The 25,758-nt window shown below is 34.3% G+C and overlaps 1 protein-coding gene across 4 annotated transcripts in view; it reads left to right on the plus strand.

Annotated features, from left to right (window-relative positions):
• Nucleotides 1-25,758, plus strand: part of LOC132905858 (EH domain-binding protein 1-like) — a 43,101-nt gene that overhangs the window by 5,720 nt on the left and 11,623 nt on the right. For 2 of the 4 annotated variants that reach the window (XM_060957557.1, XM_060957554.1), the window contains exons 2-4: nucleotides 4,146-4,396; nucleotides 9,296-9,474; nucleotides 10,771-10,859. In XM_060957557.1, coding sequence (XP_060813540.1) covers nucleotides 4,245-4,396; nucleotides 9,296-9,474; nucleotides 10,771-10,859 — 420 coding nt within the window. In that variant the 5' untranslated portion in view covers nucleotides 4,146-4,244. Of the gene's footprint in view, nucleotides 1-4,145; nucleotides 4,397-9,295; nucleotides 9,475-10,770; nucleotides 10,860-19,888; nucleotides 19,943-25,758 lie in introns of those variants that run through there. The other 2 variants (XM_060957555.1, XM_060957556.1) reach the window with 2 other exon arrangements.

The raw sequence follows: 25,758 nt of genomic DNA on the forward strand, positions 1-25,758 counted from the left end.
TATAGTATAGTATAGGTCTATAGTATAGGTAGATGTAAGAAAAACATAATCTGTCAGTCTTCCAATGGAACAAGACAAATGCCGTCTGCCAGAAGTAGAATGGTCTATTCGACATCCGACAGATGAATGCATAGGCGCGCGGCTAACCCAAGCTCTACTCATCGGTAAGGATGCTGCATGATGGTAAAAGATGGCCATTATATTTGGAATCTTAGGAAATATTAAGAAAGTAATAAACATCATGTTCAGAATTCACATTTTTACGCATTCGATATCCAAATCCTTCTTATCCATGAATATCGTGGCAGAATAATACAGAAATATTCAGTACGTACCAAAGATAATCGTACATGCATAAACACGACCGTACATACAAAATACGTTTTTCCAACACCTTATGAAGTAAATTTCATATACAAGTTAATATACATGACAAAAAATTAGATTATTTGGCTAAGAGGGAGAAAGAATTTGCTGCGCTCTTGGCGTTCGTGGCTCGCGGGGTGCGTGCCAGTGCATTCGCCCCTTTAGATTTCGGATGGCAGCATTTATCCCGCTGGAAGACTGGCGAACTACGTTTTTCTTACATTTTATACTGTAACTTATTAATACGTGTAAAGTCAAATTACATATGTACTTTGTTTTTTTGACATGCTGGTTCAAGTGGCAAGCGTACTTTGTTTTGCAGCTAAGAGGGCTGATCGGCTTTTTTGAACAATTTATGATATATATAATTCATAAAAGAATTTCAGCTTAGTATAATTTTGATCAAAGATATTATTATCCTGAGGTGCCTCTCGCCATGGCAGACTCGCCAATTAGGAGAATCTAGGAGACCTTTTCCGAAATGTCTTAAGTATAACAATACAAATAGCAACACCTTACAAAAATTAATACTTTGAAAAATATAACAAACAAAAAATATACTTGTGTACAGGGTGCATAAAAGGTAAGTATAAAAGCCACCGTAGCGTGATTCTACACCTCTGGATCAGTAGAAATTTGTAGAAAAAAGTTTGTGGAAAATTTATCTCGAGCATAATTTTCAAGATCAAATTTTATTTTATTGCATCGTACTCTAAATTTACTTTTTGGGGTTCGATACCTTTCGAGATGAATTTTTTGGAACTATGTTGGAGAAACGTAGAACAACTTGGAATTTAAAAAAAAAAAAAAGAAAAGAAAGAAAAAAGTACGGGATTTAGAAAGTGGGAGATTAAGTTCATACAAGCGTGTCTCGGTTTGTTGTTAACCCCTTGCCATACTATTTAACTTGGAAGAATCCGGGCCCAAACGTTGTGTCCGAATGGTCAGGAAAAGAGCCGAAGTGACGGAGATAGAGTGTCGGAACTTGAAACATGAGATCGTGCGACTGAGTGCGTAGATAGCCGCGCCCGTGTTTAGAAAAAAGGCACCATTCGATACATTCATACTTGGCCCGAGATTAAGACTACGAGCGAGACTCGTGATATTCACGTTTGACATGAAATTAAATCGCGAATCTAACTCGTGATATTGAGGTTTGGCTCAAAATTCCCATCAGGACTCAGATTTGTAAAAGTATGGCAAGGGGTTAAGTCAGTAAGAAATACTCAGAGCAAACCTTATTATTCGAATGCTGAGAAGTTCCGTGTAAAACTCAATCCTTTGTCGAAAACAAATATCTGCATCCGCAAAAATATTGCATCCGCGTAATAGCGTATCGCTATTTATATTAGTGTTTTTAAACAGCCGCCGACCGTTATTGATATTTATGCGCTTAGAGTAGTGCTGTCAGAATGACAACGTAGGTTGCAACGAGTAGGGATACGTCTACTGTATTGCTCGCTAAGGAACTATGGAGGGGAAAAATTCGTTATTTCAACGACAGGCCATTGTTTTAGCATTAATGTGTCGGACAGAGATGCCGTGGCTTCCTGGAACACAAGCACACGCCTGGATGAGCCCGATCGCTTACAAGAAGCGAGGGTGCGTGGAAGCACTCACAGCAGTCCCTGCCACCCGAAACTACACTATGTTTGCGCAGGCCTAGCTCGAGCGTTGATTTGCTATTGACGATGATCGCCAATTATCGCAAGATATAAATGCCCGACGACCGGTCTGAAACAAAGGATCGTTATCAGTCGCAAGAAAAGAGTCAGAGTCCGAGAAAATTCACCGTTGCTGTTTGAGATTGTTCTGTGATCAGAATACCATCAATACCGCCGCTGCCTAAAATCGTTCATTCATCAGCATTCATTCGCAACTAGGTTTTATTCGAAATATAAATCAAATCGATCATCTGTACGTATTCATCACTTTGTAATATCAAGTTTCATTTAATATCATGGTTTGTAAGTTTAGTAAAACGTTGTTGTTGAATAACAAGGTTGCTATTCAAATTTTATAAAATCCTCGCACAGATCTCCGGACTCTTTTCGAGACAAAAGACTCCAATCTACCATAGGGTCCACTACGTAAATTAAATATCCTGTGAAGATAATGATTTCATGGAAGAATTTCTTTGTTGCCTTGATTTATCTGGACAAAGTAGCTGGCTCGAAAATATTTTGTGCTCTGAATGAATATTTTCAAGCACAGGGTTAACAGATTGGAGTAAATGTATGGGAGTATGAAACGTTGTCCACCCACTATATAGTTCACCGACAGTATTTAATTACAAAAAGCTTTCTTCCGAACTGGACCTGTTGACGAATGGCACGGTGAAAATCATAAATAAAATTTGTAGTCGAGCGTTGAACTCAAAGCTGTTTACGACGCTGTATCACAGTATGGACTCGCAACATCTCAGCATCTTCTTCTCTATGCGGAAGCGAGGTGGCTATCGAAACGAAAGGTTCTTTCATGTTTTTTCGAACTGGGAGAAGAAGTAAAACAGTTTCGGAGAGAACGAAATTCCGCATTAGCAAAAGCTTGCATATTGCGTTTCAGTGAACTTGATATTTTTCTTCAAGCATTTTGTACAAATATTTTTACATTGAGAAATAAGACGGATGCGTTCAAGAAGAAACTGGCTCCTTGGGATAGTCGTGTACAAGAAGAAGATATAGGAGTGTTTTAATCATTGCAAGATCTTTCGACAGCTGTTAGACATCAGCCGGAAATTCATATTTAATATAATAATAAGCGAACATTTAAGGCCGTTCAAAATTTTGACTATTATTATTCTGAAAATGAGGATACTCATAAAGGAAGTAATGGATTGGCAACCCTTTCATGGGATATATTTACGCGAGAAAATTTTCTTAGCTTATAAAAACGAAAGAAAGAGACAGAATGGATGTCAATGCAGTATTTTGTTTTTCGGAACAGCACTCGAGTTGCGGTTATCAAATATTCTTGCAAAGGAGCAACAGAAACTTTCGCATTAGTTCCGCTTAAATCAAATATTATTTTCTAAAAATTTCAATCCTATTATACTCAATTTTAATTTTTAATTCTTTTATTAATACCTTTTTCATTGATCGGTTTTTAATTATTTTAGGAAATTTTCATTAAATATAATGCTTAAGAACAAATAAACAAAGAATTATTATAAAATTACTGTTATATAAAAGTTATCATAATAAAAAATTAAAAAATTTTAAATAAAGAATTTAAGATAGAAGTTATTACATATGTTGTACTATAAATAAAGTTTTTATTTCTGCTCTGTAATAATTATCCATAAAATAATTCTCCTATGTTGACCGGTTTCCCATATACGAAAAGGTTGAAAAGCATCGATTTAAATCACGTTGGCAGTTATGTATCTTTCGTAGACATTTATATAAAAAGTGAATTTTTTTGTGACCACTCATCATTTGTATGAATTTTCCTGATAATTATTTGCCATGTACTTACTTTCAACTCATGGCTATTTTTCGTTATTCTTCGGAGTGCGTTTTTCGCAATTCGTGGGCATTTTTACGCGTTTATGACATTATTAAAACAAAATCTTAAACGCAATTATATTATTTTTTATTCTCATCTTATTTTATCTTGCAGAATCACCGATTGAATATTATCATTATATCTACTGTATGAAACATTTTCTTTCAAAGAGCACCACAGTTCATAACTAGAAGTTTCAAATAAGAAACAAGATTGTGGTTTATCAACGCGATAAAAAGTATTGTTATATTTTCGTTTATGATTCGTTACAGAGTTCCCGTGCAAGAGTTCAAGGACAGATTATTGCCATCTCGTCCATACAAGGATAAAAGAAGATTTGAAAGATTATAAAGAATAATCAAAAGTTTAAGATGGGCGAAAGGCGAGGTACAAAGGCATTAGAATTTTGGTGTCGGCGAATAACTGAGGGTTATCCTGATGTAAACGTGCAGAATATGACAACTTCTTGGAGAGATGGCCTCGCTTTTTGTGCAATGATTCATCACTTCCGACCTGATCTCATGTAAGTAAAACCATAATTTATTAGCGTGAATGCTACATTCTAAGGGTTTGTTAATCCTTTGCTAGTCCAATACATTTTTACGATATTATAATCCATTTGCATTTGATAGCGGTATAATTTCCATTTTATTATTTTAATATTTATAATTGTAACCGATATAATAACATTGTTTAATACACTATAATTTATAATTTATTATAGTACGGTATCGTTTAAAACACAACATTCTGCGACATGCAGATCAGATATACTTTTATACAATTACATCTCTTTTCATCTTTTTTTTTTATTAACGGACTGTAAAATCCGTCTTTTCTTGGACCTAATACATATACACGGATTTTTTCTTCCGTTTGTCTCATTTAGTTTATATTATAGATTTAACCTTTTTATGTAAGTATGGACAATGTTATCAAATGTTACAATATGTAATATGTTTATAACAATATTTGAAATACAACAAATTAATTATAATTTCGATTTTTTTCGAAATAAATAATTCTTATTTTCTATTTCTTTTACATCTATTACATCTGATACATAGAAAAGTTAAAGCGATGTAATAAGCAACATAAAGATGTAAAAACTGTCGTGTTTAGTGACTATTCGAATAGGCGTAAGCCAGCCTGAATATCACACGTGTTTCCCACGGTATATGAGCTTGAAACAAGAATTCTGCACAATTAACAAGCCAAAATCTATATAGGAAACAAGGAAAATCTATATAGATATAGAAAGTGTATACTTTTACTTCTAAACAGTTAAATACATGCATACAGTATATTTTTCGGTATTTACTTTTAGTTTGCTCTTTTATTTTTTGAGAAAAATTTGTGCTCTGCCTTGCCTACCGTGAGCGGTCATTTTGACCGCTTGACAAAATATTTTAATTATTCTTAAAATAGATGCAATCAGTACAAATAAAAGGCTATCTCAAGATCAAATGACAAACAAAATCAGTAATAACAAATAATAACAGCTGTTATACCCGTAATCTTGTCATAAAACATAATCCATTTCTCTATCAAGATAGCCACCAGCTGTCAAGACATATCAACTCAGGTCTATAATAATCCTAAGGAATCGCCACAAAATTTAGCATTTTTTACAGTCCATTGTTACAGACATTTTAAAAGTCGAGACGTTTCTTCTTAGGGTTATTACTTATTGCGATAAAACACGGGAAAAGCTTTCCCAACTCCACCCTCGAGTAACCGTTGATGGAGAACGGTCAATACTCATCAATATTTTCGTATAAATATCGCTGTCACAGACCATATTCTTACTTGCTATTATCCTTTCGACCAGAATACATCTCAGTTTGTTAGTCAATCAGTCGACATCTAAACTTGTCATCTCTAAAACTCAGACAGAAAGCATCTCAGAGCGTTTTGTGTAAAGTTGTTATAAAAGGAAAAGTAAAGCATATCAAATTTGACAATAATTTTGTATTCCGTACATGGTATTATTCTGTGATAGATATTTATCCTAGAAATGTCAAGACTTTAAAAAAAAAGTATAAAAAGAAATAACGGACATAGAAGAAGACTGTGCAGTGTGCGATGAACAAGAAACTTCAGCAATTGAAAACGGTATGGAAACACATGAAAAGCTATTTACAACCGAATCAGAGTTGAATATTATAAATAAGCGTTTAGAGTGAGGCTGGGCCCGATGGAACAGTTTGGAAAGAAATAGATGCAAGTCCCAAACCTGGCAGGACATCGGTTCATAATATTTTTAAGGATATGCTAAACGGTATATAATGAAAGGACAAGTAAAGACGGCATTTTATCTTATCATTGATCATCGTATATGGGATCATATAATAAAATGTGCGGAAGCATCTATAGTATTAAGGACTAAGATGGAGCTAGATGCAATGAAACTAGATGCATTTATTGCTCTGCTATATGCCTGCGGTGCATATCAGGCAAAAAATTTAGCTGTCTCATATTTGTGGAATAAAATTTGAAGACCTGCGTTTTTTTCAAAAACAATGAGCAGGAATGACTTTGCTGAAATTATGAGGTTTACACGATTTGATAAGAAGAGCGAAAAAAGCCAACGTTTACGAACCAATAAATTTGCAATGGTATCTACAGTATGGGGTCAATTTACAGAGAATTCACAAAATTGTTATGAACCTAGTGCATACATTACTTATATATAAAGAATCACGGGAAAAAAACCATGCAATAAAGCTATCAACAAGTTCGGATTCATTACTACAAAAAATTTGTCAAGTAAAAAATTGGAAAGGTTAGAAAATTACGAAAATTTGTTTAAGATGCGGAAAATATTTATGCGACAAATGTACATTTGATAATAAGATAATTTGTAAAAAATACAGCGAAGTTGAATAAAATATATATCTATATAAATAAAAGAGTAATTCTATTTAAGTCTATAATTGAAATTAAACAGAAGTAAATTTGGACGAAATTTTATGAAAGTTCATTATTTTATATACATTTAGTTATAAATTAACCATTATTTAAGTTAAATCATAAAAACTATTACTTCTTTAATTACCGGTTATTTTGACCGCACACGGTAGGAATAGGTATACACGAAGTGTCGATAGGTTAGTGTTAAGAAAAGACGGGGACAATATCTTTGAACGTATGCGGCCACTTATTTGTTCACCGCATTAATGAGAAATAGAAATTTATTTCTAAAACCTTTGATATCCATTGCATTCTATATATCTTAAACTACTTTGCTACGTAGCTTTATCCTTATTGAGATTCTAGATTTTGTATTCCTGCTTCATAGAACGGTGCCTCCTAAGATGGCGTCCAGTGTGAACATAACCTCGGACACATTTTCATGGAAACGTGGCCGTATAATTTATGGGGTATGAATGGAAAGTGATGAAATTGTGTCACATCGTTTGAAACTTGAAAAAATATGCTTACGCTGAGTGCTACCTTACCTTGGGACCTAGCTGCACGCTTCATTGCAGAAACTGGACTCCTTAATAAGGGTAAAAATTACGTAGCAAAGTAGTTTAATACGCGTAGAATGCAATGGACGTCAAAGGATTTGAAAATAAATTTCTGCTTGTTTTTAGTAGCCAATCAGATTTTACTTTCTGTATACACCTCGCACATATACAGACATACGTCTTCCTTTCTCAGGTACTTCCCGAACAGCACTATAAAATACGGACGGAGATTTATTATTTTATCGATATTGTTATTTTTCTACCTACATATTAGTTTTCCTTGGTCTTAAATTTGTCTCATCGACGAGTAGGTATTTATTATACCCCATCTGAATTTTACAATTTTAACTCCATTGAGCGTGTATTAAGGGAATTTCGGTTCAATTTCGAACAAAGACAATTAAAATACATCTACTCTCGTAATCTTATTTTTAGTGTACCACTCGTTCTAACAATAAACAAACCGAGTTTTGTCATTATTATTTAAAGTTTATGGACGTCAGAAATTATAATCGAATTTTTTCTATCGCAATTCACGTTTGTAGAATTATTTAATACGATATAACTTACACGATAGCACTTGTCTTATTAGAAAATTATTTGTAGCATTTTGTATATAACTTCTTTTAAACGTCAAATACAATTTCGAAGATATTCGCATAATATAACAATTTTCCACTTTTTTAAAGCAGACATTTCCATTCTTAGATTCGTTTCATCGACAATGAGAAATGTACTTACGTAACATTGGATCTACTTAATATACATTTCCGCAACGTTACAAATTTTGATGAATTTCCAAGATATCGTACTTCCTTTATTAGTAAGTTACATCTCCGTGAAAGGTTTTAATCAATTAACAATTTTAGTTAGCACAGTTTTGAAAAATGCTTCGATTATATAGGTCTTTTCTATTAATATATGTAACTATTGCAATTGTTTGTTGTTGCTTTTTGCTATTTTGTTGTAAGAATGATTGAATTTTTGTATCAATGGAGTGTATTTGGAACACCGTAACTGGCTGGACGTGAGCTTTTTTTATACCGTAAATGTTTACGGAATCGAGAGACAAAGGAAGTTTAGAATGCACATGACGATCCGGTTATATACGATATGGTTGATAGCGAGACATGTGTCAGGGGTGTATGATCTATCTAGTATTTAGTGCTCGATAATATAAAGATACATTATGTATAAGTTTAGTTTCCTTTTTTCAATACTTACTAGTTTTTTGAACATATTATTACAATTATTCACTACTATTCGCAGTATACTGTGTTAGTGCTGTACAGAATGTAACGGAACATGTAGGAGCCATTTTTAGAGCTGATTGTACACTTAAAAATAATGGGAAAAGTTCATATAAACGTGTGCTCAGTCTTTGTATACGAGATATAATGAATTTATTGTATACGCACCACCTGTTGCAAAAGGTTAAAATGCTGAAGTTCAAAATAGAATACCCATTTCAACAAATTCAGGAAAGATCAGCAGCCATTTAAGTACAACTGAATCCATGACAAGACGTCTATAGACTTGACTTGACATGCAATTGAAATGCTTGAAATGGTCATATTCAGCAGCTTCTATAAAGGCAATCAGATAATGCATAATCAAAACAGAAAATTCGTTATATCTCATAAAAGAAGGCAGGGAGAGCATACGTTTGTGTGAAATTTTTTCGCTGTTTTTAGGTGTAATTAGCTTCCGAAGTGGGGCCCATGTGTTCTATAATATCCTGTGTATGAAATAATGCCCAAAATATATGTATTTATCATAAGCTTTTTTATCACTTGACCATTTTCATAGATATTTTATTTGTTAGTACTTAATTATTAACACTGAGATTGTAAAGTACTGAAATTGCGCTATGATAATGTTGCTGAATTTACAATAGCGATGTGCTAGAATAATCAATAAAAATAATCTATTCTTTATATTGGTTGCAGTGATTTTGACAGTTTAGACAAGAACGATATATATGGGAACAATGAACTGGCTTTCAGAATTGCAGAGCAACATCTTGGAATACCAGCACTTTTGGATGCAGAAGATATGGCTTCCTGTGCTGTACCTGATCGTTTATCGATCCTTACTTATCTTTCACAGTTCTATCAAACTTTCAATGGTAAGTACGTACAAACAACGACACATATACACACAATCACAGTTGTACAAAATGAGGTATCTATACCAGCCTATCTAAATACTTGATTCGGTTGCATTAGGGAAGCAAACTTATTTGGTTTCAAGGGAGGCTTTTTAATAATTCCATCGTAGACAGAATGTTTAACTTTCCACAAGTTACAAATTTGTGATATTTTCTTAGTTAACGGTAAGTCCAGTGTAGACGATAGAGACAAACGTTTACATTAAACATTTGCAACCTTGACATTTATAAATAAGTACTTTGGAAGCAGTATATTTTTTACACTGACGTTTTTTTCCTTTCAAGAAGGCCTCTGTCACGAAAAGCTCTGTATTCTTTGTCAATAAATAGAAATAGCTAGAATATTTTTCGAAAAAAAAAAAACGGATTCTACTGATTCTTTGAAATAGAACAATAATTAAAAAAGATGGCAATTCTTTTTGCAATCGATAACATGGATGACAATTCGTTTATAAAGTGAACGCTAAAACACTATCTGATACAAAATGTAACTATATAGGCTGTTCGGCTATAACAGTAAAAAAGTTAAAGAGATGATTCTTAAAGATAAAATAATACCAAAATTAAGGATAAAAAATTATGTTCTCGGCTTTGTTTGTCATTATTGTCAATTAAAAATCGGTTGAAATATCCCAGTGTGCGGACAAACCTCCTTACGTGAGCGAAAGTAGGGCAGTTCAAGCAGCGGGGAACACAGTGGTCCTCAAATCGAACGAAAAACGGGACAATATCAGTGCGTTTCTAGACTTTGTATAAACATTGTTAACACGTGCTGTTGTTTATAAATTATTTATGTAGGCAAAGGACTAGAAAAAACGTACTTCCTCTCTCGGAAATGCCAGAGGGTAGTCCCCGATATTTAACGATATATCGTTATGGATTTCTATGAGTAAGCAGGTTTAATGTTATATGTGTGATTTTTTTTTATAAATCGTTTACATTTTCTTTGAGTTGTATGAGGCAAGCTGCCATCCATTTTTCGTTCCATTTGAGAACCACTGAGTTCCCCGCTGCTTCAACTGCTCTACTTTCGTTCGCGTAAGGTTTGCTCGCACACAGATATTTCAGTCGATTTTTAATTTATAATAATCAAAAACAAAGTCGAAAACGCAATTTTTTATTTTTGCTTTTTATATTATTTTCAAGAATCGCACTTTATACCTTTTTACACCTACAGTCGAACGCTCTGTATACATACATACTTATGTATATCAATGCGTGTATGGCTAAATGTTCTTTTTTTGAACGTTGTAGGTTCATCTCCAGCACGAATTCCAGCGAGTAGAACGACTGAAACCGTAGAGGAAAGAGTCACACAAGTGTCTGAATCTCCGAAAGAAAAGGTACAGAAGCCTTTGTTGTACGAAACGTAGAAAATTATTGGATATTTTTTAAATGAATTCGGATTAGATTAGAAGTTTAGCTGTAGGTTTACAAACTCATTTTTCTTATATGTACAGTAATGAAGTACTTTTACTAATGAATATACAAATATAGGGCATTTATTATGATATTATAGAACAAACTAATATATCGATTTTATCGATACGAAAGTACTTTATCTAGGAAAAAGAAGATAGGTTTACATTTATAAAAATAACTGGAAATCTCATGAAAATTTTAAAACCTATTTCTGCTCTCTGTTTATGTTCTGCTGTGTAAAATAGTTTCCTATGTTATATGCAATATAATTATTGTAAAGTTCATTGCTAACGAGTTTCGCGAGCACTTGAAATGACATTTAAACGTTTGTTTTATATCTTTTTTAAGTTAAGTATTATTTTATTACTCATGTTGTTAATTTAATAAATATTGATATTTCGTATTTAATTCTCAGTTTATTCGTATTAAGTTTAATTAATTTATATTTAAAACATTACACACATATTCGAAATTGTCTTAACACTTGACGGTTTTATACAGGAGCAAAAAGTTTCATTATCGTATGCACGTTTCAAAATTTTATAACTGTAGTAAGTCTTTTATAACATTTTAACGAACAAATGTTAAGAGTAGAACTCAAGTACTACTCAAATAGTAGAACTTTATGATTTTGGTTTAACGCGTATGGTGTATTACGCGACGGCGCACCAGAGTTCGCCGAAAGTCGTACGTCTACAGAAAATGTTTGCCGTAACTTTGTTTAACGTCGATAGACGGTCATCGCGTGGTATAGACGTAGAGACAACGTGCTTCTACGTACGTACATTCATAAAGAAACGCTAGAACGCCCTTAAGGATTCAAAAGCGGAGTGCATCTTCACGGTCGTCATTAGTGCGATTAAGTGTTTTACTCTTACGTGTGCCATTTATGAATTTACAATTGTGAATCGTATGCTTAAATAGATTTGACTTTATCTAATTTTATGTTATTTTATGGAACGTTATGTGACTTTATGTGATCAAATTTGTGTTTGAAAATGTACATTTATTTGTAGTATTTAAATATCTTATGACTTTGGATTTTCTATACTTTTTGTCATTATATAAAGTTATGTCCATGAGACTGAATACTGCAACGGATCTTACAATCAACAAATTATGAGAAATTCTTCGCTGTATGGAGTTACAAACATCTGATATCAAGATCATCGTGGATCCATTCGAATCGTGGACGAACACAAGAATAATCGACCGGAGAAGGAAGCATTAAATTTAGGAGAAACAACGAATGGTACAGATGAAAATCAGGTTGATCATAATGAATTTAATCTCTATTCTGACTTATAGAGAGAAATAGAACTATTATGAGAAATAAAACTATAATGCAAATAGATAAAGAGAGAGAAAGAGAGAGGCAGACAGACAGAGACAGAGAGACAGAGGGAGAAAGAAACATGATGAAGCACAAATTAGAATTACTTCACAGTGAAAATGATATCTTATACAGAAAAACGCCCCTTCAAGCGCCAGTTGGGAATATGCGGATTTAACGATAAGTATTAACGGTATTACTGATCTATCGAAAGGATTTCTGATTCATTCAAGCCATTAGAGAAACAAGTTTACCTCCTGAGTGAGTGTACGATTAAGATAAAAATTCGATAAGAAATTAATCGAATATTCAAAGCTAAAAGGAAGAACAACGACAGAAGAATTATCAAGGAAATTGAAAAATATGTTTTATCAATGGGAAAGCAAACCTGCGCTGAAAAAGACATTCAACTTGATACAAACGATATACAGAAATCTAATGGGGAGCTTCCAGTAGGAAGCAATATCAATCACGACAATTGTACATGTAAAGAAACTACTGATTAATCTCACAGGAAGATTAGACTCTAGTTAAAAGTATTTAGGCAAAAGAACGAATGTGATGCAGTGATGAAACGTTCGGTGATTGCAATCAGGAAAAAATTATTTTGTAGTACCGCATCCCTGTGACTCCAGAAGAGAAAGCAATCGATTATAGGATCAGATCAACTTACGAAGTACGGGTATAAAGCTTTAATTCAAGAATAAACTCTTGAATTTAAATGATAAAACGATGAATTAACTAATAGATTTCTGAATTATCTAGAATAATCACAGAATAAACGACTTCTGATCTTTTGTTCAAACACTACGGTCATAACTATATTTGACTGGAAGTTATTGTTTTGAGTTTGTTACTAAATAGAAGGTTAAAGAAAGTTCAAAGATGGTCTTTAGAAAATTCTGTTCTAAAGTGAGGTGGCAATAGTATAGTCCGTCGTGATAGTGCTACACACTCTCTGCTGCTGGTGTAGATGTCGCTGCTAGGGTACTGCTGTGGCTTTTCTTCTCATTTTTGTATCGTGGAAGAAAAATCGGACTCCGGTCGTTGGGATTTGAAACCCGGGTCCTGAACGTTCGTAACCTAAGGCGCTAATCACTGCGCTGCCGTCGTCCGACACTAGTTGGTGTCGACTGCCGCCACAAAAGATTATTTTTTTCTACAATAATAATTATATTTTTTTGTCATTTTGTCATTATCGGTCACTCAACCGAGTTAAGCGAAATTATGCATTTAAATGTTACTGTTGTCTCAAAGAGTGCAATTATACAATAGAATCTTCATTATCTGAATACCTACTATCCGAGCATTTTGCTATCAAAATGTATCTGCTATCTATATCAGATTTCTCCTGGTTTAAGCAAATTAAGTTGTTGTTCATAGCGCTAAAATTTTGAACAGCAATAATTTAGTCATTTTTCACCCAAGTCTTCGTTAATTAATTTAATCAGTTTAATACTAACATCATCGTCAAAAATATGAGAATGCAGAAACATAATTTTACTTAGAGTGTTAAAATGGCTAGTGTCAGAGTCCTGCCGAACGCTAGTCAGATAAAGGTGCTTATTACCCTACCCACATGCGACGTGGTGTATGCGACATGACGTCGTATTATCAATTATATGTGCGAATTTCCTGCGTATTAATTAAGAAGATATCGGGTTCCTTATTGTCACCCGAAACTAAGAATTAGTGAATTCGTCAGCTGAAACTATAACATTCTCGATTCTTGATTCTTAGAATTCGTTGCCAAGTTTGAGAACTCGTGGCTAACGGCTTGATATAGACCGATGCCCCTTGAGAAACTTTGATGCTTGTCGTAACCTCTATAAAACACGTAAGCTAACGAATATTTACCGAAGTTGAGAAAATTTATAAACAGGAAACTCAATAATACCATTATATTATTATACCAGAAATTGCTGCTATGTTACATAGAATAGCCGATCGTGGAAAATACAAAATGACGATACAGAGTAACTTTAATCGCATGAAAACGAAAGTCAATCAAATTTTAAATGTCAAACACAGGCATCAAACCTTTTCGAGGTTAATGCTGGGTGTATCGGCTGAAGGAGGAGATCGCTATCTAAACATCTGCTTTCTTCTTCACGACATGAAAAATGTTTATGGCACAATTTTTTAAATTCCTGTATTAATAGAGCAATATCCTAGGAGACACATATTTTCATAACATTCTTTCATTTAGTTTTTTAAAGGTCATTATAGTATTTTTTATCTGGGAAACGTGCATTTTTGTCTATTATATCTTGTTGCCACAATCTTAAATTCGCGATGATAGAAAGTCTCGGTAGCGTATCACGGTCACACCTCTTTTTGCTGTAGAGAGATCACGTTGAAGACACCAAATTTGAGGTGGATAGTATAATCGTTAGCCGAGGTATAGTTGTAGTGATAGTGCGCTATACTGCTAGTTTGTAGGGTGAGATAGGGTGAGAGGCTCTCTGCTGCGGGTGTAGATGTCGCTACTGGGGTACTGCTGCTTTTCTTCTCATTTTTGTGTTGCAGAAGAAAAAAGCGGACTCCGGTCGCTGGGATTTGAACTCGGGTCCCGAACGTTCGTAACCTAAGGCACTAACCACTGCGCTGCAACACTAAAATGTCGAGTGACTTGAAAACTAAAAATGTGATGAACTTGCAAAATAATGCTAGGATAGTATGTAAACTTACTACTTATGTTATAACTGTCTAAAGTGATGTCCGTCGGCAGCCACAAATTTTCTCACGCGAATAAGTATTGTTTTTGATGGAATATGAGCACAAGTACTAATTATGCAATTCGTCATGTTCTCTGTTCTCTCTCTGGTTCACAAAGTTTACAGAAGAAATCTTGATTTCCAAATATATAGGAATTCTATAAGTTCGCGCAATAAAATTTTAGCTATCATTTTATTTACTGCTTGACCTTTTTGAGACTATTTTGACCGGGGACTATAAATTGAAAATTCTCAAATCGTTGAATTAGACATAATGGGACTGCTGCCATTGGACAGCTGGTCAATAATTTCGCCAGATCTGGATACATTAGATTTTTTCTTTGAGGAAAACTAAAGGAAGAAATTTACTAACAGCAGCCTACCACTCCAGAGAACATGATGAATCGCATAATTAATGCTTGTGCTGCTATTCTACCAGAAACAATAGATCACAATCTCTAATTGTTCGTGTTAGAAAGTATCACTGCCGACGAACGTCAGTTTTGGACATTTATAACATAAGCAATAAATTTACATATCACTCTAGCATAGCCTGACAAGATCCAGGTCATAATGCAGACATAACAGACATACTTAAGTATATTTTTGGTGAAGTTGCCGAATAGTTAACGCTTCAGTGATTTCTATGCCTTAAAAATATCTTGTCAAGGTCATTATCGTGAATAATTTTTTCATGTACGTATATAGGATGATCGATTTTAGTCTCCCAGTTATCCATAAAAGTATGTTTAGTATCATATGTCTGCGTATTTTTTTGTATATTTTATAAAATTAATATAATAAGAAAATAAATAATAAATATATTTTATAAAATTGCTCAAATCATATCTATGTTGATGTCATCGCAACATTATCGATATTCTTATATAACACTTCTTCAAATTTGTCTATTTCTTCAAAAAATACATCAATTCATTTATAAATTTATTTACACTGCCACCACTTCAATAGCCTAAGTCTACATACTGCTTTTCATTTGAAATTCAGGGACTGGAATATTTGTTATTTTTTCCATCTTTATGTATCATTATGGCATACTTTTGTATATAACTCGAAAGCTAAAACCGACCACCCCATATATGCTTAAGAAGAAGTTCAGAATGATGTTTGATAACATATTTAAAGGGCATCGAATTTGGTGGGGTGGTAACTATTCGATAACTTAACTTTCGGTATTTTTCCGTCCATTATAAGATGCAATAGAACAAAATCTACGCTTCCAGATAAAAAGTATCAATGACTTTGAAAAAATGTTAATGACCCGATAAAGAAATTTGTCTTCCAGGGTACTCCTCCATTGGAACCATTTAAATTGTGCCGTAAACATTTTTCATGTCCTGAGAAACAAAGGAGATATTTAGGTGGCGACGTCTTTCACCTGTATATTACTTTATTATCTTGAATTTTTATCTATGCTTTTATTTATTACAATAATAATAATTCATTTTTTTACATACATAGTTTATACATCATTATTAAAAAGATTATGTATAGTTAGGTATATTTAGGTAAAGTGTTTCTCTAGAAAGTCGTGAATTGCAATTTACTTACGCATTGCACTGGAATATTAAAATAGGAATTTTGATGCTTGCAAATGTGGTATTGCCACTGTTTGTTACCATTCGGTTCATTGTTGCGTACGAATCATTTAAATGCAAAAAAAGTCCTTCATATTTTTACACATGATACATGTATATGCAGCTTTAGTCTTATACTTATTCAGTGTTGTTTTTAATTGTAGAAGAGTAAGTTGATGTCAACGACCAAATAATCGTCGCTGGTATGAGCACAGTAACTTTACCGTCTCATTAACGCAATCTGTAGTACAGTACATTATTAATATATTCTGATTTAGGAAATAGCTAAACGATCGAACATGCAGATTGAATAATGTCCATTTCGATTGCATTCATATTTTACGAACGATAATTAATGTTAAGAGATCATCAAGAACTGAACATTGTTCATACAATATGTAATTAATAGCGATTTATTATAAGTTTGAATGAATCCAGAAATAATTTCAAGTAAATTTTTGTCAGACTTATCAAGACTATAGTAGGTTACCTTTAAATCCTCACTTTAATTCGTTTTCATAGACAGAATTTCATTGACGCCGTGTTCGCCGACAATGTTCATTTACCGATACGTTGAAATCACCGACGATCATTTCACGAGTCTACAAATTCTTGTTTCCGAGATGGTTCTTTACAAGATGAATTGCAACTGTCGACTTTGACTAGGCTATCGTAGATTCTTTTGTCTAATTTTTTGAATCAGTGTATTCTATTCCCTGTTGATTTTCACAATATCATGATATTTCAATGAGCTCCATCGAGCTCCATTTAACTGATTCGATGATCTGTATAGGCAATGTTTTTGCTACTAATTAGTTACTAATAAAAGACGTAAACGAAGGTCTTGGTGATGACGGTATCCCCCCTGCTTTAGTCAGAGATCTATTAGCGCTAAAATCTTTCTGTCAAAATGAAGGTTCAGCCTAATTACTTCCATACTTGAATCACGTGACAAAAAAACTAGGGTTATCAACTTTAGACCAATATCCATAATTAATAAATTTTATACATTCGCTAAGGTTTCTGACAAAATTATCTCCATTAAATTAACATCGATCATCAAGAATTACATATCTATTCAATAGCTTATGTTTATTACGGACAAGTCCACGGTTACCAACCTCAATATTTCCATACAATGCATACATATCGTAATAACAGTAAACAATGTATAAATGTGGTGTACACTGAGACTTCAGGAAGGCATCCCTCAGGGCTCTTTTAGGCCCTCATTTAACCCCGTTATTATTTATAATCTTCATTATCGATTATCTTAAATTGTGTATGAGAATAAGAGGCTTCTCAAACACTGCAGTATTGCAACCGAATCTTAATATTTATAACAAACTTTGTGTACCTTAATACACCCAAATATTGAAAAATTACCATATGCTGGCACATTGTGTGGTACCAGCGATATAATTCTCCGTCCTGAGAGACGCCATCCTGTCATCGGTCAACAGTGACCTTTGCATTTAGTATAATGGTTAGTTATCATACACTAAGCATATTACAAATATCACCATTGATGCAAACTAATTACTTGGTTTTATCTTCAGATTTTCTAAGGACTTGAGAAACCCTCTAACGCTGAAAACTCTGTACAATTGTTAGGTTAGACCCCATGTAGAGTACGCTAGCGTTATATGGTTCCTGCATCATAAACTTTAAATTAAATTAAATATGTTCAGCTTATTAAAAGATCACGACTTAGATTCCTACGTTCTGTGTCACGTTTCCTAGGTTATTATTAATCACAGCTGTGATTACAACTACCACACTGTTTGTATTCCATAGACACTGCAGTTGACACTCGAGAACCGCTGAAAGTTGGCTGACATCTTAATTCTTTTCAAAATTATGAATGACTTAGTAGTCTGTTCCTCGCTACATCAACTGGTCAATCTCAATGCACAAGCAATCTGCTTTACGCAATACACCTGTTTTCCGTATTGAAATTTTTAATAATGATATTAGATTTGAGGTAGAGATATAGTTGTGGGTGATAGTGCTACTGCTGGTGTAGAAGGCCGAGATAGGTTCTGCTACTGGTGTAGATGTCGCTGCTGGTGTAGCTGTCGCTGCTGGGTTACTGCTACTTTTCTTCTTAATTAGATGGTGTGGAAAGAAAAATCGGACTACGGTCGCCGGGATTTGAACTCAAAAGTCTCGAAACGTTCGTAACCTAAGACGCTAACTACTGCGCCACAGATTTATCGGTCCGATCACCAAAATATACAGTTATGCGAATAATATCGCTGACAGAGTTGATCACATTTCTGGATCAATCGATAAACGTAAATGAGCGACTATGAAATTGATCTACCCTTAATTCCTTAGCTTACTATATCATGTGAGAGACATGGTACGTCGACCGGGCCAAACATAAACAACATGTATAAGAGACGTGGCACGTCGATGTTATTGATTCATTATTTACTGCAAGATAATAAATCTTTCTTGTTCAATGATTAATTGGTATTAAATATTTATCAAACATCTTGCAAAATAAAATTAGTTGTATCTTACACACGCATTTACATATCAAAAGACATGTGCAATTTGCACAACTTGGAAGGCTCAGCCAAACAGTGAAATGGCTCGACGTATGACTGACCTCGTTGTTGTTTATGGCACGCGCTATTGGAACTTGAATCGTAAGGCAAAGGGTTAAACATACTGTGCACACTCTTCAGCCTGTACTTTTATATCTATATATTCTTAGATTAGTTTTCTCCCCTTCTGTATCTGCTTTGTAACACAGGGCTTTGGAACTCTAGGTTCTGTTAACTAAATAAATAATATAAAATAAAGTTGAAATTTTAGTGACAATTATTTCGAGAAACAACGTTCGACATTTCAAGATGATCATATTCTACATCTTTATCTACGTATTCATTTTCGTGCATAAAAGACAAAGATATATAAAATAATTTTCGGCAAAAGACTATGTCGGCGAAATGATAGTCGATGGAACGATCGTCGGTGACTTCGAATCGTCGGAGTATTGGTAAACTTGGTGTAGGTGAAATGGTATCGATGGAATTACTGCCGATGATTTAAAGGTAACCTTATATAACCCAACTATACATACAGAATAGGACTAAAAGAGAATTCACAACTTTCAGGGTAGATAGTACTTGCCAAATGATGTAAAAAAGTTCGAATAAATATGGGTCGAAAAATTAACAGCAAAGATTAGTAACGTGAATACATTCATCAAGTTTGAGTTTACAGATGAAATTTTTTATTATGTCATGAATACATTTTTACTTGCCTTACTATATATTTTTATTCTCCAGGAGGAAAGCTTGGACTTAATGGGACAATATAAACCTGAAATATTCTGCTAGAAGGTAATTTTGTTTCGTCGTTTATCGTTATGCATGTGTTTATTTTCTTCTCTAGATAGATATTTTCAAATCCTTACATTTCTTTGCATGAAAGCAATTTATATTATACAATTTCTATATTTGAGACTAAAGTTCTTGGAGAATTTGAAATTGTAATAACATTCTTACTCCCCTGCTATCTTTTTAATTAAGATTTATAAAACGATAATAGATACTTCGATTCTAGAAAATAATATCACCTCAACGGCTTTCATTTTCTGTCTCGCAAAGATGAGCTCTTTTTATTATAACTAAATATCCATTTATTTCTCATTCGAGCGGCCAACGGAATATAAATAATTGCATCGTATAACGGATGTCCACTACTACTTCATTTTGTTTAAATTTTGAGATTTGCGCTGACATTGGAACGGTCTCGGTCCTCTCTTCACTGTTAGAGGCTAGAGGCCATCCTTTTTATCGAGGTTACGTCGATCGTCTCATACGCTTTGTGTTCTTATTCACGCATGACGTTGTTTAAGCAGCTGCCTACGAATCCCAAACTTTCTTCCTGCGTAGATGACGCCACTTTAAATAAGAGATGATTGGCGTCGTCCCATCTAGGAATGTAGCTATGATAACCTAAAGCATTCGGCATTCGGCATTCGGTATTCGGCATTAGACTTTCTACACCGACTTTGTGTCGGCTTATTGTTTCCCAATGGTTGGTTCCCATCAATTTTGGCAAACAATAGCAGTATATATACTTCCAAGGAACTTCAAAATGAAACTCAACTTGTGACAATCGAGTCAATGTATATATGTAGCCGTACTATTCTAATTAATCTATTCGACACTTGCTAAATAAAATTGCTCTACGAAATACAACGAGTGTCTTTCACTTAATAACAATGTGTCGTATTAAATGCATGTCACTTCAAAAACGATGTGTGACGGATGAGATATCATTTATAAGCAAAAGATGCAAATAAAAATATTGACAATCGAGAGATATTCGCTATTTAATTTATTCCAAATATATACTAATATTGGCACGACTAATAATGTACCAAGGAAGTAAGAGGCCACGCAAAGCAATAATTCGTGAAGATCGAATTCTGTATCATATTTTGAAAGCTGATCATCACGAAATTCTTGTACAAATTCGTAGTATTGAAGTTGAGCTGTATGAACATTACGGAGAATATTAAATTAATACATTATCAATACTACATTACTACATTACTTACTACATTATCAATTTAATTTAACTGCATTTTTCAAACCACAATAAAAAGAACCATATCTGAAATTTACTGGAGTATTGGATTTTGGAAAATTGATCGATAGTCGTTTTCCCACGTGAAACGAAATTCAATGTCCGACAATAATGGAATTTTCTACAAAATCTATACAATAAAAAAACCAATTATAAGAGGTTTGAAAGACTCGATAAGACAGCAAAATAGAATTATACAGAGCATCCTGAAGTTTAGTGTACAAATTTTACCAGTGTGTTCTATAGAGATGAAAGTAAGAATAAAATGTCACGCAGTAAAAAGTCCAAAAATGCTTCATTAAAAACCTATAAAGAAAATATAGAACGCAAAGCTAAATATCTATAAGTACTTATTTATTTATTTAATTATTATTATTTACTTATTGTATATTTATGGATGCAACTCCTATGATACAAAGAAGAAAGGAGTTACGATAATGAAGAACGGATGTACAACAAAGAAAAAAAAACGAAAATAAAAAAATATAAATAAGAAAAAAGACGGACGAAAAGAATTAAACTGTAATAATACGTTAACAATTAAATAATTGTAACTGATCTCCTTAACTTATAGCAAAAGCCAGAGAAGAGATCAACTCGTTCGGAAATACTATTTGCATAGTTGGATATTGTGGTGACGAGGTCACAAAATCAGAGATCACACGAGGAAAAGTCAACTCGTAAGGCTAGATTATTGCAAGAGTAATTGTTAGAGTAAAGAACGTGGGCAAGTATTGAAATTAATAAGTTGAAGTAACAGAGATCTTATTTTAGGGGAGCAAAACTTATTGACTTTTCTATGTTCAATTTTTTGTAGTTTTCGATGCATAAGATCTGAAAGTCTAATTCTGAGTTGAAGAGTCCCACGCTTCGTCCAATGATACCGCACAGATAACATCTGATTGGTCTGCACAGATGGGCAATCACATAACTTCCGCTTACTTTATTCAAACGTGTACTGTTTTCGGATTTTCCCATTAACGATGCTATTAAATCGGTGTTGTTATGACGGGAAAAACGCCACCATAGTGCGGGAATCGCTGTGAGAATCCATAGGCGATCAGTAAATTCATCGTCTTAAAAGAATTCTCTCGCCCTCGTCCAATCTTTAGCTGGCCGTTAATTGAGTTCTATTTTCTGTGTATGCGTATCATCAGGAGCTGCGATTAAACTCAACAAAAACTAGTTTGTACTAACGTAACAATTTGTAGGAACATTACAGTAAATACTAGCCTAAAGTAAGACCAATTTCGTTAACCTATAAATTACACGATATGATTGATTGTTTTACATTGGTATCCCTCTGCAGCCAGTATAGCGATGAAGAAAGTACAAGTGAAAATACTCCGGCCACAAAAGCTATTACCTGTAGGCCTTGAATGGTGTCTGAGTGAAATTGCGAATACGTGTAAAACACATCTGACTCAACCGCCACCCATCGCACAACCAGTAACTCCACCAACTCGACTCACTGGAGGAAGCATGGATTTTTGCCATTTGGCTTCTGTCAATACCCTATATAAAATAAAATACCCTAAAAATGCTCAGTTTTACATATTCATCATTTTTTAACCACTAGTCTCCGCAACTCCAAACCTGCATTTTCGGATTTTACGCATCGAAAACTACAGGATTACGCACAAAAAGGTTAATAATTTTTGGTCCCCTGAAGCAAAGTTCAGCCAAAAGAAGAATATTAGCAACTTTTCTCCGGTCCTACAGTGTTAACATATTCAATGTGGGGACTGCGGAGTCATAGTTGTAGTTTCGACTCTGGATTCGACAACTAAATACACGTAATACAAATGACAGGAATTTATGTTTTCTTCTTTCGATAAGTTGAATATATTTGAACTGATAAAGAGATCATATGATGTAAGCATATTTCAAGTGAGGTATAACTAATGAATCACAGAGAGTATTCAGTGTAAAGGCGTTTCGGAAATCCTTACAGAATCGAAAGATAAATCCAAGGGACCTGTTTGCCCTGATGATAATATTTGATTGGTAATAATAGTATGCTTGGTGTAAGACAATCGCTCATCATAGACGACGCTCAGATCTCTCGCACAATTTATCGTAGATAGCTGAGAATCATTAAGTACGTATGGATACAGAATTTTATTCTTATTACGCGATTTTCTCATCGCGACTTTCTCATCTCATCATTTCTCATCTCAGTTTGGTATATGTAAATACAGTTTGTTGCAAGTGGACCAATTAGAAAGCTTATCAAGGCCGTCTCGTAATTCAAGTGAGTCGGAGTGATAGGTAATTACCTATCCTCATAAACAATTTAAGGTTGTCCGCAAATGGTAGAGGTTTAGCCTCATAAATTAGATCAGGTAGGTGGTTGATAACAATGATACAAAGTACTTGGTCTAGATGGGAGCCTTCTTGATCAGGCAAGAACTTATGTGCATTTCGAAGTCTCGCCCGCCTTTATCAATGGAGACTTGATATCGATGTGCTATTCAATTTATTGCACGTATTCCGATTCCTATAAGAATTTTGTCTCATTTCTGAATCTGAAAAGAAATAGTGTATGATTGCTGTCGTATAGTAGAATCATGCACGAAAGCAGTAAATATATCAACGTGTGTTGTGAATAGTAGCACGTTCTATTCGTTCTTAGAAAGATTCAAACGAAGATAGTATGAAAGTGAAAATTTTGAAACGGTATTAAAGCAAGATATTATGAAATATAGATTACAAAATGCCTATGATACTGAGTCAACACATACCATGAACATTATGTACAATATCTTGTCTCATATTAAACTAATTTTAAGAAAAAGACTATTAACTTATATACGTGTTTGTCGCTATTCAAATTTTGTTACAACTTTTTATATAATATAATATGTATATACATGTCGGAGATGAAGGGACACCGGGCCCCCCCGTTGGAATTATTTGGAAAAGCCTCAATACTGTAACATTTACGAAATAACCCAGACACAGTCATTCGAAACTTGAGACAATGAGTTTAGGCTCGAGGCGAAAACCGGTCGCCGAGCGTAGCCACGGTCACGGGATGAACGTTCCACCTAACAGAGATATAAAGTAACATAGCTTTCCTTTAAAGAATTGGCAGTACAGACACTTGACAATAAGACATTCCAACAGCCCCGCAGCTCGCCACACACAGACCCCATTCTTTGGGCCAGATGATCGCCAGATACCGATGCATCGTTTACAGTTTATGTTCAGATAGCCTGAGGAACCGTTACAAATCTTAGGACTTAGTTAACTAAAGTCCTTCAGATTGACAAACAGTCTTTATTCTATCAGCCTGTAAATCTGTCACCTATTGCGGGAAGTTATGGGAAAGCCTGATTTGGTCACGTACGACGTTGCCTGCTAGGAACTCTCTAGGGCGGCTAGCATCCTTTTCTAACCGCCAACATAGAAATTGACCAATTAACAGCAGCGTCTATTTCCCTCACCCTCCGAGTGGAGGCTTTCTTTGACGAATCCGATGATCTCGTGCCCTTAGGCACACCCCATCATAGTTTTCCTCTGCAGCGTCGTCGCGACGGAAAGTCATTCTTTTCTGGCAATCTGATTAGCTAAGAGTCAATCAAGCGTTCGTAGTATCACGAGTAGTAAGTCGAGTCCGACTTAGACTTTGAAGCAAAGTATATTCGTTATCCCGTGGACCGTGGATTCGCTATATCGAATCTAGGGCCATTGTCATTAGCGTCCAGTTACCGCGTTCGATCGTCAATCTTGTATCAGCCATACTTGTGTAATAAATATCTGTGCGACAACCATGAACAACACTGGTGAAGATTCATTATACGCCCCTAACGCTAACCCGACATACATATAATGCACAAGTCACTGATACGGTTATCAATGTCCAGCACAAACCGCTGTACCTAGAAATGTGAAATTTGGATGGCATACTTCTTTTATGATTAGGCATGGGATAAGAAAGGAATTTTGGAAATACGGACCCTAAAGGAGTAGAAAGGAGGTAAATTCATTTTTCAAGGATACCCATATTCCACAAATTGCTAACATCGGGGACTTGAAATTCGGCATAGAAGCTTCTCATTAAAGATAAATAAACACGTGTTTGTACGTTTTTCGAAATTCAATCCTTACTGAGATGAAAAAGGGGTAAGCTGTGTATATATATCGTATATAATAACCGTATCTGTATATCCAAAAGCTGGAGATTTGAGATTTGGCAAACACACTCCTTATTAAAAATAAACAAACACATATTTAAGCATTTTTGGAAACTCAAATTCTAAATGGCGTTGAAACAGAGGATAATAAATATAAATTGCCATAAAACTAAATACTGTGCAGGTAAAGTGGCGACCGGGCACTTAGTACATAAATATATTAAGTCAAGTTTTCTTACCATTTGCAGACACTGAAATGTTAAACATTTCAGAAGCATATAAGCGAACGAGCCGTTATTTTATGCAATTAGCTTCACCATGGCATTCTCTCTTCGTCAGTTTCCAGATCTTAGTCCAATCAAAATATTATGAATTGACGTAAATGAACATATTAAAGATAAAAGAAATAAAAGATTTAAATA

This window comes from Bombus pascuorum, chromosome 4 (genome assembly GCF_905332965.1).
Source record: "Bombus pascuorum chromosome 4, iyBomPasc1.1, whole genome shotgun sequence".
NCBI classification, from domain to species: Eukaryota; Metazoa; Arthropoda; class Insecta; order Hymenoptera; family Apidae; genus Bombus; species Bombus pascuorum.